This window comes from Macrotis lagotis, chromosome 1 (assembly GCF_037893015.1).
Source record: "Macrotis lagotis isolate mMagLag1 chromosome 1, bilby.v1.9.chrom.fasta, whole genome shotgun sequence".
Taxonomy (NCBI): Eukaryota; Metazoa; Chordata; class Mammalia; order Peramelemorphia; family Peramelidae; genus Macrotis; species Macrotis lagotis.
Window position 1 is genome coordinate 122,599,205 of NC_133658.1, and position 22,291 is coordinate 122,621,495.

A 22,291-nucleotide genomic window follows, 5' to 3' on the forward strand; every position below is an offset into this window, starting at 1 on the left:
GTACAATAAACAAAAGAAGGAAAGCAATTTAAAATGCCTTTTTTAATTAAAGCACAAATACAAAGCTCATCTCTCCATGTATCTGGGAAATAAACAATAAAGGCAGGCAATTTAACATGCCTTTTGGAAGCTAGTAATGAAATATTTGAGCAGTTCCACGAAGGTGCCAGTGAAGGAGCGGCTCCCACTGTGTGGCACGGACTCTTGGCACTGGGAGCGTCTTGCAGATCACCCGCAGCTCCAGACCCCAGGACACACGAGGACGAGGAACCGGGGACCAGAGGAAGGCGCAGGTCGGACCCTCCCGCCTCGGACAGGACCCGTTGGGTGGGCGCGGGGCGGCCCCGGCCCCGGCGGCACGCCGCTCTGCAGCCCGCCTCGGGCCCCGCGTGTCCGCGCTTGCTCCCGAGGCCACAGCTAAGGCGAGGGAGGCTTCCTGGGACCCCGGGGCCCTGGCTGTCCTCCCGGCGGCCCCAGGCTCGGGGCTCCCTCGGGAGGATCCCGCCCCGCTTTGTGCGACCCCTCGGCGCTCCGGCCCCGCCCAGCTCCGAGGAGAGCCCGCGGGAGGGCGCCCGGCTCGCTGGCATTCAAAACGGGAGGAGGCTGGCGCGGTGCGCCCGGGGCTGCGATTGGCCGAGGCGCCCGGGCAGAGGGGTGTGAAGGGGGCCGGCTCCCGCCGTTGCATCATCCGCCGCCGGTCGCCGCCCGGGGAAGCCCGAGCTCCGAGCCGTGCCCGGCCCTGCCCGCCCTCCCGCCGACCCCGCGGGCCCAGGCCGCGTGCGCTCCGCGCTTGGCCGCCCGCTCGGACCGCGCCCGGCCGCCGGCCGCGATGGAGAAGGGCAGCGAGACCAACGGCTACCTGGAGGGCACGGAGCCCGCGGCGCAGCCCGGGCCGGCCGGGCCCGGGGCGCGGGGCCGGGCGCGCCGCTGCGGGGGCTTCCTGCGGCGCCACGCGCTGGTGCTGCTGACCGTGTCCGGGGTGCTGGCCGGCGCCGCGCTGGGCGCCGCGCTGCGGGGCCTGGAGCTGAGCCCGGCGCAGGCCGCCTACCTGGCCTTCCCCGGGGAGATGCTGCTCCGCATGCTGCGCATGATCATCCTGCCGCTCGTGGTCTGCAGCCTGGTGTCGGGCGCCGCCAGCCTGGACGCCGGCTCCCTGGGCCGCCTGGGGGGCATCGCCGTCGCCTACTTCCTGCTGACCACGCTGGGCGCCTCGGCGCTGGCCGTGGCCCTGGCCTTCATCATCCGCCCGGGAGCCGGGGCCGGGGCCCTCCTGTCCGGCGCCCTGGGGCTGGGCGGCCCCGAAGCGCCCCCGGTCACCAAGGACACCGTCGATTCCTTCCTCGACCTGGTCAGGTAATCCGAGCCCCCCCCCCCCCCCGGGTCAGTCACAGAAAGTCTCCCATCTCCCCCCACTCGCCCATCTCATTTCTGCAGTGATTAAAAATAGATGGAAATTCAGCCCCCGATCTCTGCCTAATGTTAAACTGTCCCTTAGAAACATCTCCCTGCAGGGCCACTGTTATCCACCCCAAACAAGCGGGGTGGTGGCGCGCCCCCATAGGTCCTCCCAAACCCGGCCCGACCTGCCCCATCCCTTCCCAGGTGGCCTCCAGGTGAAGCTGGTGACACCGGAGGGTGAGGGCTGCCTTGGCCAGGCTGAGACGCGTGCCTTTCCACCGCCTTCCTGGCCACTAAAGCAGCCTGAGGCTACCATGGCCAGAATTTGCACCATCATCTCGTACAGAAAAGCTCCTCTTTGGATTTGAGGCATAGAAGCCTGCTCCCCAACAAATAAGGCTGGGGGCCGCCAAGGATCATGTTTGTACACGAGTGATCTGGTACCTCATCTAGAAAACGAAAGGAGCATCTGTCGACTACCCTGTTCTTAGAAGGGGGAGAGAAGAAATATTGTAACTAGGAGGAGTGGAGTGTAAGTGTCTCAAGGTATTGGAACTTGGGAGGTCCGATGGCCTTTCAGTATTATCTAGTTAGCAAAAGTAGTTAAAATGGGGAGCCCCCAATTTAACAAAACACCGATCACATGCCTAAGTGCTTAAGGGGAAGGCTTGGGATGAGGAGGACAAGATGAAGCAAAACCACATGTAGAAGATGGCACCTACACTATCCTTTGAAAGAAAGCTAGGGATTCTAAAAGATGAAGAGAACTTTTCCAGACTGCGGAGACACTCGCAGGGTGTAAAGATACAGAAAAGTCAGGAAAGAAATGTGTGTACCAGCCACTGTTCATTGGAACAGAGAAAGTACAGGAGAGGAAGAGGAAGTCATAAGAAGTGATGAAAGGGGGGGGGGGGCAGCTGGGTGGCATAGTGGATAGAGCACCAGCCCTGGAGTCAGGACAACCTGAATTCAAATCCAGCCTCAAACACTTAATAATCACCTAGCTGTGTGACCTTGGGCAAGCCACTTAACCCCATTGCCTTGCAAAAACTTGAAGGAAAAAAAAAGTGATGAAAGGTAGACAGCAGCTAGTTATAGAGGATTGAATTGCCACACTAAGGATGTTATTCTAGAGGCACTAGGAACCATTAAAGATTTTCCAGTGGAGTGGAGGTTACAGTGGTCAAATCTGTGTTTTAAAACTATCACTTTCACAACTATGTAGGTCTGGATTAGAGAGGGAAAAACTGGAGTCAGAAAGATCAATTCAGCAGCTGTTGAAATAGTTCAAGAGAGAATCTATAGGGCCTTGAACTAGGGTGATGTCCTCTTTCCTCCTGTATTCTGGATAAGACCCAGCAGAGATCTAAAGATGTGTGTGTTGGGGGGGATATTCTGGCCCTTCACTATAAAGAAAGTGAATAGCTTTAAATGTTAGGAGTTTTTTTAAGTCCCAGTTCACCTTAGCCAATTTATGTATGAGTGCAGCTTTAAAATAGTTGGTTTGTTTAAATCCAAGTGTCAATGGTCCTATCAATTCTTGCCCAGACTAAGGAATCTTAGTATGTCTGTTGTTAGACAACCTTGACTTATGAAAGGGATGCACTGTACAACTCATCAGACCAGAGTTAGAAGAGACCTCCAAGGTAATTCTTAGTCTGACCCTTTGTTTTACAGACGAGGAAACTAAGAGAAAAGGGAAGGGGAAAGATATCTCTTTCCCAATGACCTAAATAAAAGTGTCTCTAAAGGTTTGTCTGAGGGCATGTTTTGTGTTTTTTTTTTTTAGTTTTTGCAAGGCAATGGGGTTAAGTGGCTTGCCCAAGGTACACAGCTAGGTGATTATTAAGTGTCTGAGGCTAGATTTGAACTCAGGTACTCCTGACTCCAGGGCCCATGCTCTATCCACTGCATCACCTAGCCACCCCCCCCCCCCGGACATATTTAAATACCTCTTGTCCCAGGCACATTTTGTCCGGGATGGGGAACTGATTATTCTGAACTGGGAGAATGATGTTCATTCCTGCCTTATTCTTGGTGACCTCATTTGAGGTTTTTTGTGGCAAAGATAATGTCAAAATATGCCATTTCCTTTTTATTTTTCAGATGGGGAAACTGAGTCAAACAGGGTTAAGTGACTTGCCCAGGGTCATACAGCTAGTAAAGTATCTGAGGCTGAATTGGCACTCATGAAGATGTGTTTTTGTGATTCTAAGCTCAGTGTTCTATCCACTGTGCCATCTAGCTTCCCTAGTAACTGAATTTGAGACACCCCCAAAGAAAATTAGAAAATGTTATGCAGGCCTTGAGTATTAGGAGGGGTGAGAGAAAAAGCAAAGGTAGCAGGAGTTCTCTCATTCCAGCTCATCAACCAGATTTTAGGAATTGAGAAACATCCAAAACTCTTAGGTATAGGGATTTATGACACAAAATAATTCACATTCAAGTAGAACTTGGTAGCAGGTGAATCTTTGTTATAAATTCTGTAACTGTGGCTGTCATTGATCTAAGGGAATAATAGTAGATTTCTTTTCTCTTCTTTGTGACAAGGTAATCAAAGTGCAGGTCTAGCTTCAGTGTCATCTCAGGTTGAGCTTACTACAGTTAGTAGTTGTTGCTGGGAAGTTAGAGGCTGGGAAGAGGGCGTCAAAATCTTCTATGTTGTAGCAACACCAGGTGTGGAATAAAGGGCTTATTTTTATGCCATGATCTCACCTAATTGTGGTTTAATAGATTTAAATGTTAGCTTTGTAAGCCCCAACTCACTTTAACCAGTTTATGTACAGGTGAAGCTTTAAAATAATTGGTTTGTTCAAATCCAGTTGTCAGTGGTCCTATGAATCCCTGCCCAGAATGAGCATCTAAGTATGTCTGTTGTAAAATGATCTTGGTTTACCCAAGGGCCACACAGCAGAAATGCAATTTGATCCCAAATCCTTTGACTCTTTCTACTGTACCACAGTGCTTATTTTCTGTTTTTAAGAGGTTTTCCTTTAAAAAAATTTTTATTAATTTTGAGTTTTACTATTTTCCCCCATTCTTGCTTCCCCCCCACCCCCCCCCCCCCCCACAGAAGGCATTCTGTTAGTCTTTACATTGTTTCCATGGTATACATTGATTTCAGTTGAATGTGATGAGAGAGAAATCATATCCTTAAGGAAGAAACATAAAGTATAAGGGATAGCAAAATTACATAATAAGATAACAGGTTTTTTTTTTTTCTAATTTGAAGGTAATAGTCTTTGGTCTTTGTTCAAACTCCACAATTCTTTCTCTGGATACAGAACAGTTTTGTTTTTAAAAAGTTTATAGAGAGGAAATTATTTAGAATTTGGAGACCTAAATATCACAGTGGGTAGAGTGCTGGGCCTTAAATCAGGAAGACTCATCTTCCTGAATTCAGTTATCTGTGTGATCCTGAAAAAGTCACTTAACTCTGTTTGGCTCAGTTTCCTCTTCTGTAAAATGAGCTGAAGAAGTCTCTTTCCCAAGAAAACCCCAAATGGGGTCATGAAGTATCAGACATGACTGAAATGATTGAACAGCAACAACAATTTAGATTTAGTGTAAATACTTATCCAAAAAGGAGAGAAATTCATAGTTTGCAGCATGAATTTCCTTGCCCCAGGTTAGTTGAATTAATTAATGCCTTTCTCCTTTTTCAAAACCACTTTTACATCTGTTACCTCCTTACCTTCCTGTAATGCAGGTAGGACAGGTGGCTGCAGTCCTGTTTTATTGCTGAACAAATGGAGCCAGAGAGATTAAGGGATCTGTCCGTGGTTACACAGCTCTTTGGTAACAGCCAGGACTGAAAAACCAGGTTTCTCACTCCTAGTCTAGTGGTCTCTCTACTAAACTATGCTGCATTGACTGGTCATTTGTTCATGAAGGCAAGAGAAATGAGAATAGAGCCTATATGAGACAGTTTACTCTGCCCCCAATCCTGAGTATTCTCCAAAAATGTAAATCTCCAAACCCCAAATTGTAGGGAAGAAATCAATACAGATCCATTTCCCTTAAAGGGGGAAAAAAGATAAAAAAAGAAATTACATACTTTGCTTCTTTGGATTTAGAGTAGTAACTTCTTGGGTCTGCTTGTCTGAGTATATTACATGAATTTGAGGTTTCATCAGTTAAGTTTGGAGGTAACTCATTTGAGTCATCCTTGCTTATCAGGTGTTTGGTATCAGTTATAGCAAAATAAACTAGCCTTCTAGGAGCTGGAGTTCTGTTCCAGGGGACTCTTCTGGAGTTCAGGGAGGAGCGAACACATAGAAGAGTTAGTACAAAACTTGTGCAAAGTAAATGCAGAGTAATATAGAGAACAGAGACGAGCCCTAGTCACAGGGGGAATCAGGAAAGGCTTCCTGAGATGAACCTTCCATGAGTTAGTGATTCTAAAAGAGACGAGAGTAGAGGTGAATATCCCAAACATGTGAGGCAGCCTTTTCAAAGGCCTGGAGCTGAGAGAAAGAATAGCATAAGGGAATACTTATTGTAACATATGTTGAGGGAATAATCTCTAGTGTGGTCTATAAGGAAAATGGCACGTAAGCAACTTTGGTTGGAAGAATATGGGAAGGGGGAAATCATCTCCTGCCTGGTTCTGAGCTTTTTCATTGACTGTTGTTCTGATGGGGGGGGCGGTGTGTTTTATATTGATGGGGCAAATCAACATATCTATCACTTATGTTTTTCTAAGGGTATATTTGTGCAGATATCATAATTCTTATAGGGACTTAGATGTATGATTTCATTGATAAAAGGTACTCCCTGAAGAGGAAAGTCAGCCCCTTCCTTTTAATGTGTCCTTTTGGAGACTTGAAAAGATAAGTGACTTGTCCTGAGCCACTGTGTATTAAAGGTTAGACTCAAACTCAAGTGTTCCAGCCTTTGAAGCTAGCTTTTTACCCAAAATGCTGTCTCCTCTGTTTATTTAGGATGCCTATTCAAATACTGCTGTTAGATCAAAGCAAAGTAGTTGACGAGAAAACAAAGGAAAAAAGCATTGAATTCTGAGCCACGTGGAAATGTTTTCTTGAAACTCAGTATTTATTCACTCAAAGAAATACTGCCTTGCATGACCGGTTTGTGTCTGACTTTAGACGTGTCCTTTGACAATTTAGGAATCTAGGGTTTCCTTGCCAAACTGCAGTCAGATGAGACAGAGGTTAGGTTGAACAAGATACTCCTTTATTCTTTTAGGTGCATACATACACCAAAACCTCACTTTACCTGTCAACTTCTTATCTTAGAACTCACCTAGAAATGGGAATAATGAGAATGATTGCTTCCCCTTCCATAGCGCTTTACAGTTTATGGATGTCTTCCTTTTGAACAAGGTAGAGCAAGTATTGTTCATCCCCATTTGATGTAGCAGTCATGGTAAATGACTCCAAATCTCATACCAAAAAAATAGGTATTTTTCCTTGAAAGAAAGTGGCCTAGTCTCAGTCAGGCCCTGTTTAGCCTTTATTTTCCACATAATTCTAACAAGTTATATGACTTTCCAGCGCAGAGACCTATTGGATTTGGACACCTGAGGATCCGAAGATCCAAGGTGAAAGTTACGGCAAGTTAAATAACAGCAAATTATGGCTAACAGCAAGGGAGGAATTGAGGGAGAGAAATGATCAGACACAAGAACTCAAAGATCTGGAACTCTTGGGCATATTTCTGAGATCATTTGGTATAATGAGGCAAATAACTACTAAGGGACACTGTAGTTATGTACAGCATAGGCCAAGAATTAATTTTTCAGAGTAATGACCCTGAATCATCACGAAAAGGATAAATCACGTTCTGAGCTCAGTTTAAGGCAGACTGGGAAAGAGGGCATACATTTTTGAGAGATATTCATAAAATAGTTTTTAAAATATTGAAATTGTTTTGTTACTTATACAAAAAAGCTTTAGTTAACTGGAAAATTCATGTATATAGAATTCTTGAGTCCTCAGAAATTATAAATGGAGCACCATTATTGGAATATTTTGTTTTCATTGTTTAAGTAGGATTAAAAATGAATGTAAAAGAGATCAATTGGAAAAAGACAAGGAATCCTGACTCTAAGGAACAAGATGGGGAAGGGGAGGTATGTGTCGGGGAAGACAGGCAAAACAGCAGCTAAAACTGATGCAGCCTATGAGTGAGTCATTAACCACGGGGGTGGAGCAGGAATAGTTTGCTTGGAAAACAAGAATGAAGTTTTAACAAATTGTTGAAAAATGAGAAAATACAAAAAAAAAGAAAAAGAAAAATGAGAAAGTGAAGAGATCTTCACAACCTCTTCCTTTGACATCCAGATTTTTTCTCAGATTTAAAAGTGGTTAAACCCGGTTAAGTAGCAATCTCTTTTTGGGCTTAACTTTTACTCATTTGGAGAATGGGAGGAATTGGTCGAAGATCTTTGAGGCCCCTTCCAATGCCCAGATACCAAGTGACTGTAATCGATGTGAGATCATTTCTGCTTCTGAACTTGCCTTTTTGATCTGTGTCCATTGTGTCAGTTTGAATGAAAAAGAAAACATTATTAATATAAACATATTATCATGCAGAGCCCACTTTTTACAAGAGAGTCTAGTAGGTATGGGAGGAGAGTTCTCCTCCCTTTGAGTAAACAGTGCAGTCTTGTAGTATGTCAGTATTGGCTTCTAGTATTCCCTGAGTTTTTTCTCTTCATTTCTCAGAATTTTATAAACACCAAGGGTAGTACAGTGAATCATAACAGGAAGTATCATCGACCACTCCCAGGGCCTCAGTTTACTCACAAACTACGTGTAATTTGTTTGAGGAAGGGAATGAAGGCTTAAAGAATGTAACAGAGATTTTCTAAACAAAATATAATAATACATGATCACAAAGATGAACTCTAGAAAAAGTGTTTTATGAAGTTTTTCTTTTCTAAATATTGACCTTCCTCGATTTTTTTTGTCTTTAATTCCTGGAGGTAGAATCAGGTGTAATTATTAAGTCCCAATGGCTATTGAGACCTCAGATATTATAGGATTTCTTTTTTCTTAAAGGAACTTAAGAATATAGCTTGTTATTGACTGTTCTCAGTGTCAGTTTCCCTCTAGGGAAAATATCCTGAAGATTTCAGGGAAGTGAGAGCCACTCTTTTCTCAGGAAAGAAATAATATTATTATGATTTAATTGAAAGGGTAATCAATGAACTACAGAATAAATAGACAAAAAATGGACAAAAAATAAAGAGCATTTTAGAATCAGAAGACCTAAGGTTCTTGGGTCTGACTCTACAACTAGTTGATTGTTTGAATTTGAGCATGTCCCTTAACTTCTGTTGTTTCATCTATAAAATGGGAATAATTATATGTACCATCTCCCTCAAAGGGTTACCATAAGGAAATTACTTAGGTTTGTGGTTCATCTATCCATCTGTCAGCAGGCATGTGTCATATTAAAAAAAAATGGCACCTGAGTTGAGTTTTCCAGGACATCATGAATTCTCAGAGACGGAATTGAGAGAGGAGGGCATTCTAGACCTGAGGGCCATCCAGGACTGTGGCAAGGAGATAAGAGATGGGAGACCAGGATGGCTAAGTAAAGAAGATAATGACACGTAGGTTCTGACTCCTAGCTTTCTACTGAATGCCTTCCAGAAGGTTGGCTGATTCTTTGGTTAGGGCTGCCTCTATTCCACATCTATGTTTTGTAACATACACTGAATTCTTAAATCACAGCATAGTACCATTGCAGATCCTCTGCCAGTTCTTTAGATAACTAAATGGAAAAACATCACATACAGTGGTAATCAAGGTAGTAAAGAAAAAAGAATCTTACAAATAGTCATGTGGCCTCCCTCACGACCAGGAACATTCCCCAGGCAAAAACCACCTAGCTCTTCAAGTTATATAGAAAACCAACATGTTTTTGTTTTTTAACAATAGGTACTGAGGATAATAAATATTTACATGTATTTCATACAGCACTATATCCTGTCTTGGGTCACCTTTGAAATTTTCAGCTAATTCAGTAAAAGATCTTTTGAACATTAAAAAAAGATTTTTTTTTTTGGCAAAGGTAAACAGCCCTGGATCATAAAAATACAGCTTAGGAAAAGTTAAATAGTTGTACATTCCTGTCCTATATAACAAGGAAATGGCTAGTCAAATTACAGTAGGCCCCAGACAATGAGACTTGGCTTAAAACACCAAACAGCCACCAGACATAAAAGCTGAAAGTTTCAGGAATCTTGAAATTGCTCTGTGAGCAGTTCAAATGAAGTGTTCAAACTAAACAGTTTGTTAAAAAGTTAAACATCACAGACAACATTTTTGCTTTTTTCCCCCCATTACATCTCTACTTTGGTTCCTCTAGCTCTTTCAGTCTTTGTTGAATTTCAACTCATTTCAGGTAGCTCTGTTTTTGTGAGCATGGGAAGTGAGCTCAGGTACTTTATCTGCTAGACCTGTTTTGGTGTATTTTTTTTTTTGAGAGGGAGGCCCAGCCACAAAAAAGAATCCTATTCTTTCATGCCTAAAGAGAGTGCATAGATCTTCTGTTCTAATTCTCCCCCTCTCCCCCTCCCCCTTTTATAGATTTGGGAAACTGAGCCTCAAGGAGGTTAGATCTACTCAAAGTCATAAACTGGATGATCTAGATAAGGTCTCTTTAAAAACTCATTTCAGATGGAGTGTTAACATGATTTTTATTTGGGACCTGTGAATTTATCTGCATCTGGATTTCCTTCTACCTATGCAGACCCCCAGTTTACCTGTAATTTAGAAATTCCCTGGGGGCAGTAAAAGATTCAGTCCCTTGAATGTCTCAGAACCAGACAGGATTCCTGACTCCAAAGCAGGACTCTTTCACCACAATGCCAAGCCACCTATCACTTGGTGGGGTGCTGCTTGGTAATCAGGTAGGTATCAATGGTCAGCAGTTCATAAAATGACTCTAGTTACTACCACTTTCAGACAGACAAACGAATTATTTCTAAGGTCAGCTGGGGGAGATCTAGGTCAAGCAGAGAGCTCTTCTGAGTCCTTTAAATTGGTAACTGAAAAGGACCCTTCTCCAAGGATCTGCTACCTAGGTGATAGACCCCTAAGTGTTTGTTATCTACTATGTTTTTGCTCCTGCTAAGGTTTTAGGTCCCCAGTAGACCTAAGATCAACACCCAACAAAATATCCAGCACAAATAAGGGGGTTGGTAATTGTTTTTATTTGAATTAGGTTGGGCACCTTGTTTTCTTCTACAGTGGGCATAGCCCTCCTTCTTCGAAGATCTAGGAGTTTCTGTTTCAGAAAGGAAGCAGGTGAGAGATAAAGATAGCAATAACTATCATGACTAGCATTTTAAGGGTTTTTTTTTTTTTTTTTAGGTTTTTGCAAGGCAAATGGGGTTAAGTGGCTTGCCCAAGGCCACACAGCTAGGTAATTATTGAGTGTCTGAGACCAGATTTGAACCCAGGTACTCCTGACTCCAGGGCTGGTGCTTTATCCACTGCGCCACCTAGCTCCCCCAGCATTTTAAGTTTTGCAAGATTTGCTTTATATGTTATCTCATTTGATTCTCAAATAACCCAATGAGTTAGGTGCTATTGTTCCCTTTTTTTACAGATGAAGAAGGTTAACTGATTTGCCTTGGATAACAATCAATTAAATGTCTAAGACTACATTTGAACTGGGTTTTCCTCCAAGGCCAGTTCTCCATTTCCTTGTTATATAGGATAGGAATGTACAACTATTTAACTTTTCCTAAGGTATATTTTTTTTATGATCCAGGGCTGTTTACCTTTGCCAAAAAAAAAAAAAAAATCTTTTTTAATGTTCAAAAGATCTTTACTGAATTAGCTTAAAATTTCAAAGGTGACCCAGGACAGGATATAGTGCTGTATGAAATACATGTATATATTTATTATCCACATAGGTCTCCCTCCAGTCGGAAAAGAGTGTTAAGGCACTAGAATTGGGAGATTGAGAAAGGCTTCTTGTTGACGGTAGGATTTTATATGGAACTTAAAGGAAGCCAAGGAGATCAGTAGCTGGGAGCAGAAGAGGAAGAATATCCCAAGCATGGAATCAGCCAGGAGAATGCTTGGAGCTGAGAAATGGAGGTTCTTGTTTGTGGAACAGCCAGGAAGCCAGTGTCATTGAATCAAAAAATACATATTGGGGAATGAGTTATATGAAGACTGGAAAGATAGGAGAGGGGGGGGCTGGGCTAAAAAAGGTCTTTCAGTGCCAAACTGCATTTTGTATTTGCTCCTAGAGGTAATCAGAAATGACTAGAAATTATTAGATGGGCAGTGCTGGTGGTGACATGAGTGGGACAGTGCTTAGGGAGAACTATAAAAAGACTGAAAATTGTATAAACTGCATATAACAGTTAGTCTTACTATTTTATAGTCCACATCATGGGTGGCACAAAAAGAGATAAATTCTAATCATTGAAAGGTAAATTTTAAAGAAATAGCAATGGTCTTCTATAAATAAAACTGTGTTACAAAATACATCCATCATCAGTTAATTTTTTTGCAGGCAAGAAGGGTTCATTTGATCAACTCTTACTTTAGGGTGCCAGACCTACTCAGAAACCTAAATCTAAATCCCATGTTTTCCAAATGAGCAGATGACTTCTGGGAGATGAAATGAGTTGCCCTTGAAGCAAAGTAAATCCTGATTTATTTGGAATAAATTTAATTGGGCAAATATTTGCCCTTCTTGCCTCGTCTTCTGTTTGCTCTTCTTCACTGTCAATGGTAGGCCACTCACAGGCTGTTTATGATTTCTTAGAATGGCTTAATATGCTTAACATCTGGTCTAGAACAAGGTTCTAGAGAGATCTTTTTGTGTTGTGGACCCCTTGGGCAATCTGGTGAAACCTTGGAACCCCTTATCAGAATCATGGTTTTAAAAATACATAAACTGCATAAATGAAATATATGGGATTATAAAAGAAACATAAAAGGAAAAGTTATATTGAAATAGTTATTAAAATATTTTGGAAACAATTTAATAGACCCCAGGTTAATAAGCCCTAGGTAAAAGTTGTCAGTTATCAGAATAACAGATGACTCCATCTTTCTCTAATAAATTATAATGCCCATAACCAAATAATAATGACTATTAAAGCTTAAAACCATACTGACACTTTTTTTTGGGGGGGGGACCTTGTAAAGGTGTTTTAGATATTTAGAAGAATGTTGATGGATCAGGACTCAAGTTCCACCCATCATCCTAAGGGGGAATAGACTGAAGCTCCAGAGCTAGAGAGAAATCCCTGTCCAGTGGGGACTCTCTTTGGAGATGCCCAGAGTTCTAAGCCAGCCCACACTTAAATAGAAACCATTTTACCATTTTAGTCAAGTATTTTTTAATAGGCTAAGCATTGCACTCAGCTCTCGAGATACAGAAATACAAAGTGCCATCTGTGCCCTACATAAATTTACATTCTGTGAGAGGAGACGTGTGTGTGTGTGTGTGTGTGTGTGTGTGTGTGTGTGTGTGTGTGGATGTGTGTGTAAGGCAAATGAATTCAAAGTTTTGAAAGGGCATATAGAAGCTTTTGCTCAAAATACCTATAATGAAATCAGCTCATTCTCCTTTTAGATAACTAATTTGTTAGGAAATTTTTCCTTAAGTACCTCCCATCCATTCCTCGTTCCTGTTTCTGTCGTCTGGGGCCAAAGCTCCCATGCATAAGATGGCTCTTTACATGCTTGAAGGCAGCCCCTAGGGGTTCATATACCCCAAGTTTGGGACTTCTCTAGGCTTGGATCTCCCTTAGAACCCAGAGGATGCTTAGGGTGAAGGGACTGAGATGGAATTTTATCACATCCTGGGATGTCTTTCAGAACTAGGCAGCCCCACAAGGTGACATCCCATTAGGCACTCCCCTGCTGTCTGTCTCTCCTGCCCCAACACTGATACTCTGCCAATTCTCAGCTCTTTGCCCTGACCAGCTTTGGACTCTGCCCACCTCTGTTTTTGTTTGAACTTTAGTTCTTGTCTTTTCCTATTTGCATTTGTGACTGTCCTGGGATAGCTGACCCTGCACACCTTTGAACCCCATTCTGTCTACTCCCAGAGGTCCTGTTCATTCCCCTTCTTTATCTGACCCTGAGTAACTTTGGTCAGTTTTATCTGCTACTCTGTAAAAAAGAACTTGGCTCTGCTAGGGATCGCCTTTTGTCTATGCACCTGTGTTGGGGCTGGCCCCAAGTGAACAGAGTAGAACCCCATTCAGTATTACCCACCTTTGAAGCCTTGTCTGTCTAAGGCTCATGATAGGCAATGAGCCAAATCACAGAATAATGTGAGAATAGTAGGAGATTATCCAGGGTTCTTTGTTATACTGCTTCATTCATTATTTCTAAGCCTGGCCTTCTGGGGTCACAAGGGACCTATTAGTAAGTATGTGGGGGAGAGGGAGAGGGAGAGGGAGAGAGAGAGAGAGAGGAGAGGGGAGGGGAGGGGAGGGGAGGGGAGGGGAGGGGAGGGGAGGGGAGGGGAGGAGAGGAGAGGAGAGGAGAGGAGAGGAGAAGAGGAAGGGGAAGGTTGCCTAATCTTGAATGCTATCAGGGACTCATTATCAGCCCTGCATGCTTCTGTCTGGAAAAGGAAAGTTTTCTTAGCTGGCCCCACCAGTCTGGAGCGTGCCAGAGAGGTAGCCAGGATGTAAACATGAGTCAACTTCACCAGCCCAGAGCATTCTCTCATGACATGGTTTTTTAACACCAGCCTAGGACATTCCACCAAGAGTCAGCCAAGGGCTAATAATCTCCATGTGCTGCTGTTTATGCCTCCCTGCCCAGACACATATAAAAGCCTGGAACACTCTGCCCTGAGATCTTCCTTGTCCTCTCCCCTTCCCACCCAAAGCTAGTCTAGGACATTGCATCAGGAGTTAACCAGGTCCTAATAATCTCCATAAGATGTCCTTCCCTCCACCATGGGTGGTCCAGTATATTCCACTCCTCAGCCATCGCCACTTCAGAACCTTCCATCATGAGGTTCCTACCCATATCCCACCAGCAGAGAACATTATACCTAAAGATAACCCCCCACTTCACTCCTCTAGCCCAGGACATTCCACCATGAAGTTCCTGCCTTTCCCTTACCAGTCCAGGTCATTCCAAATCATCCAAGAGAGAATTTCCTTGAGGCCACCTTGATGGTTGTCACCTGTACAGTGACTAGAAAGGTTTACACTTATATAAACCAAATAAAGGAAGCTTAACTGGGATCAACCTGTACTGTAAGAGAAGACTAGGCCCCCACCCACCTCCTCACTGCCCTCCAACCTACCCACCAGCCAGCAAGCCCAGCCTCTTACCACCTTGCCCCTGGCTCCCCCCAGCCAAAATTAAGTCAATATGTACTGGACCTGACTCTAGGCTGCCTTTCCTGCTTAAGGCCTCAGCCCTCCACCACGAATGCAGGACAGTCTTCTTATTCCCAAAATTCATTCTGTTGACAAACAGCCACCTGGCCTACCAGTCTGAGTCCTGACCCCTCTCTAGGGTGAGAAAGTCCATTCAACATCATCCAAGTACAAACCTTGTACAAAATGGTTGCTCTCAGAGAAGGCGGTGAGTTTATGGTCATCTGCTCCCCAAATAAAGGTTGCCTAAAGGGAAGCCCCTCCCTCTACACCTATTCTCCATCTGCTTCATCCATTATTTCTAAGCCTGGCCTCCCTTTGTCCTTGCTTTGTCCTCCCTTCCCTTTATGTTCTCTTGAAGCCTGATTTCCTTGTAATTTTATTGCCCCTTACCATTATATTGCAGTTCAAGAAACCTGACTTTCCCCAGATGATCGTATCCCTCATGTTTAAGAAGCACTGAGCTATGAGGAAAAATAGGCACCTTCCTTGGTCCTCCCACCAGTATCAATCAATAACCTCTTACCCTTTGAGTTCATTCCTTCCAGATAAGAATAAGAGCATAATAATATTGATAACACAATCTCATTATAAAACACAATGCTAATTTATTGTCATAAATATGTATTTGTTTCACATCATAAATACATTTGTACTTAATACAATGTGTTTCCATAATGATGGGCACTTCATAAAGACAGATTTCAATGCTTGTTGAAGACTTTTTAGGAGAGTTTTGTTGTCATTCAGTCATTTCACTTGTACCCAACTCTTCCTCTTTGGGGTTTTCTTGGCAAAGATACTGGAGTGGTTTGTCGTTTCCTTTTCCAACTCATTTCACAGATGTGTCTTGGTCAGGGTCACACAGCTAATAAGTGTCTGAGTTGAAGATGAGTCTTTCTGATCTCAGGATCGCATTCTTCTGCTTCACCACCTAGCTGTCCTTGGGGAGTCTCTATTTACAGATATATTTCTATTTCTTAAAAGTTTTATAGAATATTTATCAATATAATATGCTTTTTTTCTCTTTTACAGAAATCTGTTTCCATCTAATCTTGTAGTAGCTGCTTTCCGCACGGTAAGAATACTTTTTAAAATGAAATATAAATTGTTAAAAACTTTAAAAAAAAAATTGAAACCTTGAAGAAAGCATGCCAATAAGCAGTAAATGCTTCTCTGCTTGTCCCTGGAGGGTTTGCCCACCTTTGTCCTTGGACTGATTTGAAAATTGTGACCTGTATTAGATTATAGACAGATAGACCAAAAGATATGACAGTTATTTTCAAGTTAAAGAAAGACCAGAATTTAAGAATATCTCAGAAGATCAAACTGAGTTCATTAGCACAATGCATTCTTTTTTTTGCCCAAAGCAAACATTTTTATTTGAAAGTAATGCTTATAATTTTTATAACTTATAATTATATGTTTATAACTATTTGTAGTAATTATGCTTATAATTATTACAATGGGCAGTTAGAATTATTTGTATTTAAAGTATATTTTTCACGGAGAGTAGAAATTATAGTAAATTACAGTAAGAAAAAAATTTTTAAATGTCATCAGTTGATTCAACCAGTTTTTCTAGTGTTAAGGATTGTTTGTTTATAAAATCAGGAGATCATTTGTAAAAAGTGTGATGCTGAGCCTGTATATGGCTTAGGTGTAGAATGCTAGATGGAAAAATGGAAGGTTTGCAGAACCTTTCCATGTCTCTCATGTCACTCAAATTTAACAATATTTCAGAATCTCTTAAACCTCAGGAAGCTAAAATTGTTGTTAGTGGCATATAGCAGCTGGCCTAATGCTATCTCAAAGTTACTTTTGCATCTTTGAATGGCACCCAAGATAGACTCTCTCTTATTCTAAATCCCACTTTTCAATAAATATTATTATAATAAGACTCTAAGGGAAAGATATATTCCCAAGCCACAGATTGGGCAGAAATTAGGGAATACCAGGGCAGCTAGGTGGTGCACTTGGGGGGGGGGGGGCTAGGTGGTTCAGTGGTTAGAGCACCAACCTTGGAGTCAGGAGGACCTGAGTTCAAATCTTCCCTAATACTTGCTTAGCAGTGTGACTTTGGGCAACTCACTTAACCCTATTACCTTAAAAATTAAAAAAAAAAGAAATTGGTGAATACTTATATTTCATTTAGGGCATCTAGGTGGCACAGTGGGTAGAGCATTAGGGCTGAGGTCAGGAAGACTCATCTCAGACGCTAGCTGTGTGTCCTTGGCCAAGTCACTTCACCCTGAAAATAAGCTGGAGAAGGAAATGGCCAACACCACAATATCTTTGCCAAGAAATGGGGGTCAGACAGGACTGAAAATGACTAAACAGCAATAATCACAGCATTTCAGAAAAATGTGGCAATCAGAAGGAATATGCTACTGCTAATCTACCTACCCAGTATGGAAAAAGGAAAGACAAATGGTAAATCAGAACATCAAAATAATGTAAAATTCCTGGACTTAAGTCAGAGGTGAAATGAATGTTGAAAATATAGTCAGGAGTCCATGGTTTTAAGCCACAGCAGATTAATAGAATTAATTAATAGAATCTATTAATAGAATTAAAAGAATTAATCATAGCTAAATTCTAATATATTTTAATGAAAATATAATATGCAACTCAATGACATGAAATTTTTCAAAAGCCTCCTTCTTGAATCTATTTGTGCCATAAAATATAAGAAGCTTTTCACCCTATATTTCACCCTATATATATATATATATATATATATATATATATATATATATATATATATATCCCTGCCCCTTCCCCTGAATATTTCTTGGTCTACTTAGAAAAGGGATCATGTCTAAGCTTCCCTCTTTTCCCTTTTGCAACTTTTGTCTCATTTTCAAAAGCATGGCTTGGGCTAGCACACGTGGGTCAGGAACTTTCCTCTTATGACAGCTTGGATGATGAGCAGAAGGGCTACAAGGAAATCATGAAGCTGTTATAGCTACACATTCATGTGTTAGTTCTTTTGTGAGAATTGTAACCAATGAACTGAGGCTTGTTTTTTTCTCTTGCTTATAGTATGCAACGGACTATAAGAGAGTCATCCATAACACCACGCTTGAAAACATCACTTCAGAAAAGGTAATGACAGCTATGGTCACTCACTTGCTCTGGAAAATATTTGTCATTTTGCCAAAGTTTCCTCTTGTCACATTTTCCCTGCACTGTTGAACAGTCTAAGGTTTTCAAAGATTGTATTTGGCTGAAAGGTTGTAACTTTAGGATTCTATTTGGTCATGGATGCATATAGTGAATAAAGGCCAGAGTCTGGTTGGGGAACTGGGGAGGGAATGGGGAGGAAGAATTGTCTGACCAAGCTTATTTCCAATTCTTAAGACAAAGCAAAAGCTTATTTAGAAGTACAATGATACTTGTTCTTTTGGCTTCATTGTATTTTAAGTTCAGCCAATATCAAAGCATTGTACAATCCCAAGGCAGAGGAATTTTTTAAATTCACTAAACCACACAAATAACTGTACTTTGGAAGTTATTTCTGCTTTGCTTCCCAAGTTTATTACATGTATTTCCAAAATTGACTCTCATATTCTTCGGGTTAAGTTTGATGAATCCTTGTGAATGTAAAACCGTTCAGAGAGTGTAACAGGAATAATAATAGTAATTATTAACATTTATATAATACTTACAGGTTTGTAAAGCATTTTACACATTTTATTTGCTCCTCACAATGACCTTATGGCTGAAGGGAAAGAAGTTAAGTAACTTGGCCAGATCACACAGTGTTAAGGATGGTTTTGATCTCAGGTTTTCATGATTCTAATCTGGCATTCTATTTACTTTGATCCCTAATTGTCCAAGAACAAACACAACTGACAGATACTCACTTTTTCAGAGAATATAATACTTGAAAACCCATTACAGTTTTAAGGTAGTTCAAGAAAGATTCAGATCCTTACTCTCATAGATGCAGGCTATATGACCCTGAGGGGCCAAACTAGATGGCTCAGTAAATAGAGCACCTGGCCCAGAGTCAGGAAGACCTGAGTTCAACTCCAGCCTTAGATACTGACTACATGACCCTGGGTAAGTCACTTCACTCTGTGTGCCTCATGTCCTCATCTGTAAAATGAGCTGGAGAAGAAATTGGCAAAACACTCCAGTTTCTTTCCCAAGAAAATGCCAAATGGGGTCACAAATAGATCCAACTAAAATGACTGAAAACAACAAATGTGACCCTGAGCAAAACATCAATCCTCAGTGCTTTAGACCTGGGGTGTCAGGTAACCTCAACCAGATTAAAATATAATTAGGAAATATTTAACAAAAAATAAAAATGGCAATAAAACATGGATAATATTATATTTTAAAATTAAGTCAATATGTAACCTACAGGGGTCCTCATATATGGTTTCTTCTTTTTAAGTATTACAGTAAGTATTTTAAGCATTAAAATTTTAAAAATATTAAGTATTTAAGCATTAGACTTTTAAATATTAAATTTATATTTAAAATTTTTAAGTATTAAACATAAAGTATGAAAGTTAAATATTAAATATCAGCATTTTAATTTTTAAAATTTTGAATCTTAAGTATTTTAAATGACCTCTTAAAGTATTTTAATTATTAAAATTTTAAAAGTATTAAGTATTTTAAGTATTAAAGTTAAGTATTTTAAGTACGAAAAATTAAAAAAAATATTTAAGTATGAAGTTTTTAAGTATTCAACTTAAGTGCTGGGCATTTCATTCAATCCAACAAGGGAATAGGCTTGCAGAGCCCTTTTTTTTCAAAATATTAATTAATTAATTAATTAATTAATTAATATTTTTTTTGCAAGGGTTAAGTGATTTTGCCCAGGTTCACACAGCTAGGAAGTTATTAAGTATCTGAGATCGTATTTCAACTGGGGTCCTTCTGATTCCAGGGCTGGTGCTCTATCCACTATGCTACCTAGCTGCCCTGTAGAACCCTTTTTAAAGCAGAGGCTGAGTAATCATCTGTCAGGGATATTGCACAGGAAATTCTTACAATGAGTGGAAGGTGAAGCAAGGTGGTCTGGCAGAGCCCTTTTAACTCTGCCCTTTGCTGTCAAGTTTTTTCACTTTTTTGTAGTCAATCAGCTGAAGATGGACAAAAACCTAGGGATGATCTAGTCCAGCCCATTTATCTCCCAGATGAGAAAACCAGGACCCAAAGAAGCTACCTGAGCCATTCAGTGTGACAGAGGCAGTAAACAGGAGAGCCGGAATTGACCCAAGGGTTCTGATTCTAATGCCAGCTCCTTCCTCTCTACCATTCGTTCTCCCAGTCAAGGCCTCCCCATGACTTTTTAACCAATGCACCGGGTAAAAGACTACACCTGTTGGCTAATTAGCAGCTTTAACTAATCCCTCATGAACTTCCTAGGAGAAAAACAACTCCTTCTCCAGCAAAAACTACATTAGATTCTTCCAAGGCAAAAGTTTGGCCCTGGAATTGAGGTAAAATAAGCCCCAGAGGCAGCTGTTGCCTTCAGACCATTTGAGGACTACTACTAAGTGACTGCTTCAGTTCATAGGCCTAATTTAGTTTTATATGTTTCTCCCATTCAAAAAATATACTTTATGTGTTTCCACAAACTCAGAGATGGTCAAACCTAATTTCCTCATTTTACAGATGAGGTTAAATGATTTGCCCAGGGTCATACAGCTAATAAGTAAATACCTGAGGCAGAATTTGAACTCAGAACTTTCTGACTCAATCCTATACTTCATTGAACTGCTGTGTTGACTAACCTGGTATCTAAAACGTAATAAACTCAGATTAGTCTATAAAATGATAGGATTAAGCTAAATAATTTTAATAATTCTATGCATATCTTGAGTAGCTGGATACTAAAATGGTGACTTAGAATCATTTTAAAATTGTGACATCCTAGCCCTATTGGATTAGGGTCATCTCTACCCCAAATTCAAGTGCTAAGTGACATTTACATTTTTCTGAAATGGAAGTAAGATAAAATGCATTCTCTTTTCCCAGATTTTCATGATAACCTGGGGGACTAGAACAACCCTAGGGGTGTCAACAATCCAGGACTCATGTTTCCTGGTTTAAGGATTATTGGCTTGGAAACAAAGAATGCAAATTAAAAGAAAACCTCCATTTTAAATTTCATTCCTTGAAATCTTCTCATAAAGCAGAAGAAGAAAATAAATCAGTTATAGAACACAACTCAAAAATTTGCATTGCCATTAGATGAATACAGTCAAGCAATATAATTAGCAAGCTTTTTTTTTCTTTTTCTGGGTACCAGTGGTTACAATGCTTTTTGTTAAACCTTTACTACAAATGATGCACATGAAATCTGCAGAAAATCTGAACACAGCATAAAAACAGATGACTAGCAAAACTGAAAACCATACTTTTTGTTCACTTTCTAGGGAATTCTATTAATATTCAATTTAACAAATATTTTTGAATACCTTTTATTTATTTAGTACAGGTTAAATGTCCCTTCCCCAATAAGAAGGTAAGCTTTTTTGAAGTCTATTGTTTTCCATTTTTTTCTCTCTCCCTGTCACTTAGCACGATTCCTAGTACATAATAGGTGCTTAATAAATGATTGTTGAATTGAACAATGAATGAATGAAAAAGTTGATTAAATACTACTGTCTATAAAGCTATGGAAACACAAGTAGGAAAAAAAGAATCTGTGTTCTTAAGAAGCTTCTATTTCTAATGGGGAATATAAGCCATTTGTTCTAGGATTAGAATTATGGATCTTGTTTCTCTCCCTGTATGTTACTTTTAATCACAAAACTTTTTTAGGCTTCTTCACCTGATTATCTCTTATCAGGAATCTGGCTAAAGAGAACCCCAGAGAAGAAGCACTGAAGTCAGGAGACCTGAGCTAATTTTAGCTTTGTCACTAATTAGACCTGTGATCTTGTGTAGGTTACTTTGAGTAGGTAGGGAGTTGAACTCAATATTTAATTCCCCTTCTAACAAAAATCCTATAATTATATGAGTTGGAGATCCAATTTCCTGTGTTAGATTTGGTATTAATAGTATTTGGACATTAGATTTGATGTTAATTGATTCTTTCTCATCAACCAAAGTAACATAAATTAACAAACAAGAATCAAACTGGTCAATCAGTTATATTGCTCAGGTAGAATCTGGCTACTGTATACCAATGTTCTATCCCACAGGGTTCAGAATTTCTTTCTGATCCACTCTTCTAATGCCAAAGACTATGAATACTAAGAGAAATATTGTCATTTATTTATTTATTCATTTATTTTTAAGTTTTTTTACAAGGCAATGGGGTTAAGTGGCTTGCCCAAGGCCACACAGCTAGGTAATTACTAAGTGTCTGAGGTCACATTTGAACTCAGGTACTCTTGACTCCAGGACTGGTGCTCTAACCACTGTGCAACCTAGACACCCCCTATCGTCTTTTATTTTCAAAGAGTACTAATAACATCTCGGTGTGATGTTTTGACTTGCACATCAATTGGATTTAAGTAAGGCAGAATTGAAAAGTCATCAGCCTCCAATATAGAAGTCAAAAGTGAT

General features: G+C 40.7%; 1 protein-coding gene across 1 annotated transcript in view; it reads left to right on the forward strand.

Annotated features, from left to right (window-relative positions):
* Nucleotides 1-805: 805 nt before the first annotated feature.
* The window catches only part of SLC1A4 (solute carrier family 1 member 4), a 36,527-nt gene continuing 15,041 nt past the window's right edge, over nucleotides 806-22,291 (forward strand). The window contains exons 1-3 of the mRNA XM_074207283.1: nucleotides 806-1,353; nucleotides 15,785-15,827; nucleotides 17,795-17,857. Coding sequence (XP_074063384.1) covers nucleotides 830-1,353; nucleotides 15,785-15,827; nucleotides 17,795-17,857 — 630 coding nt within the window. The 5' untranslated portion in view covers nucleotides 806-829. The remainder of the gene's footprint in view (nucleotides 1,354-15,784; nucleotides 15,828-17,794; nucleotides 17,858-22,291) is intronic.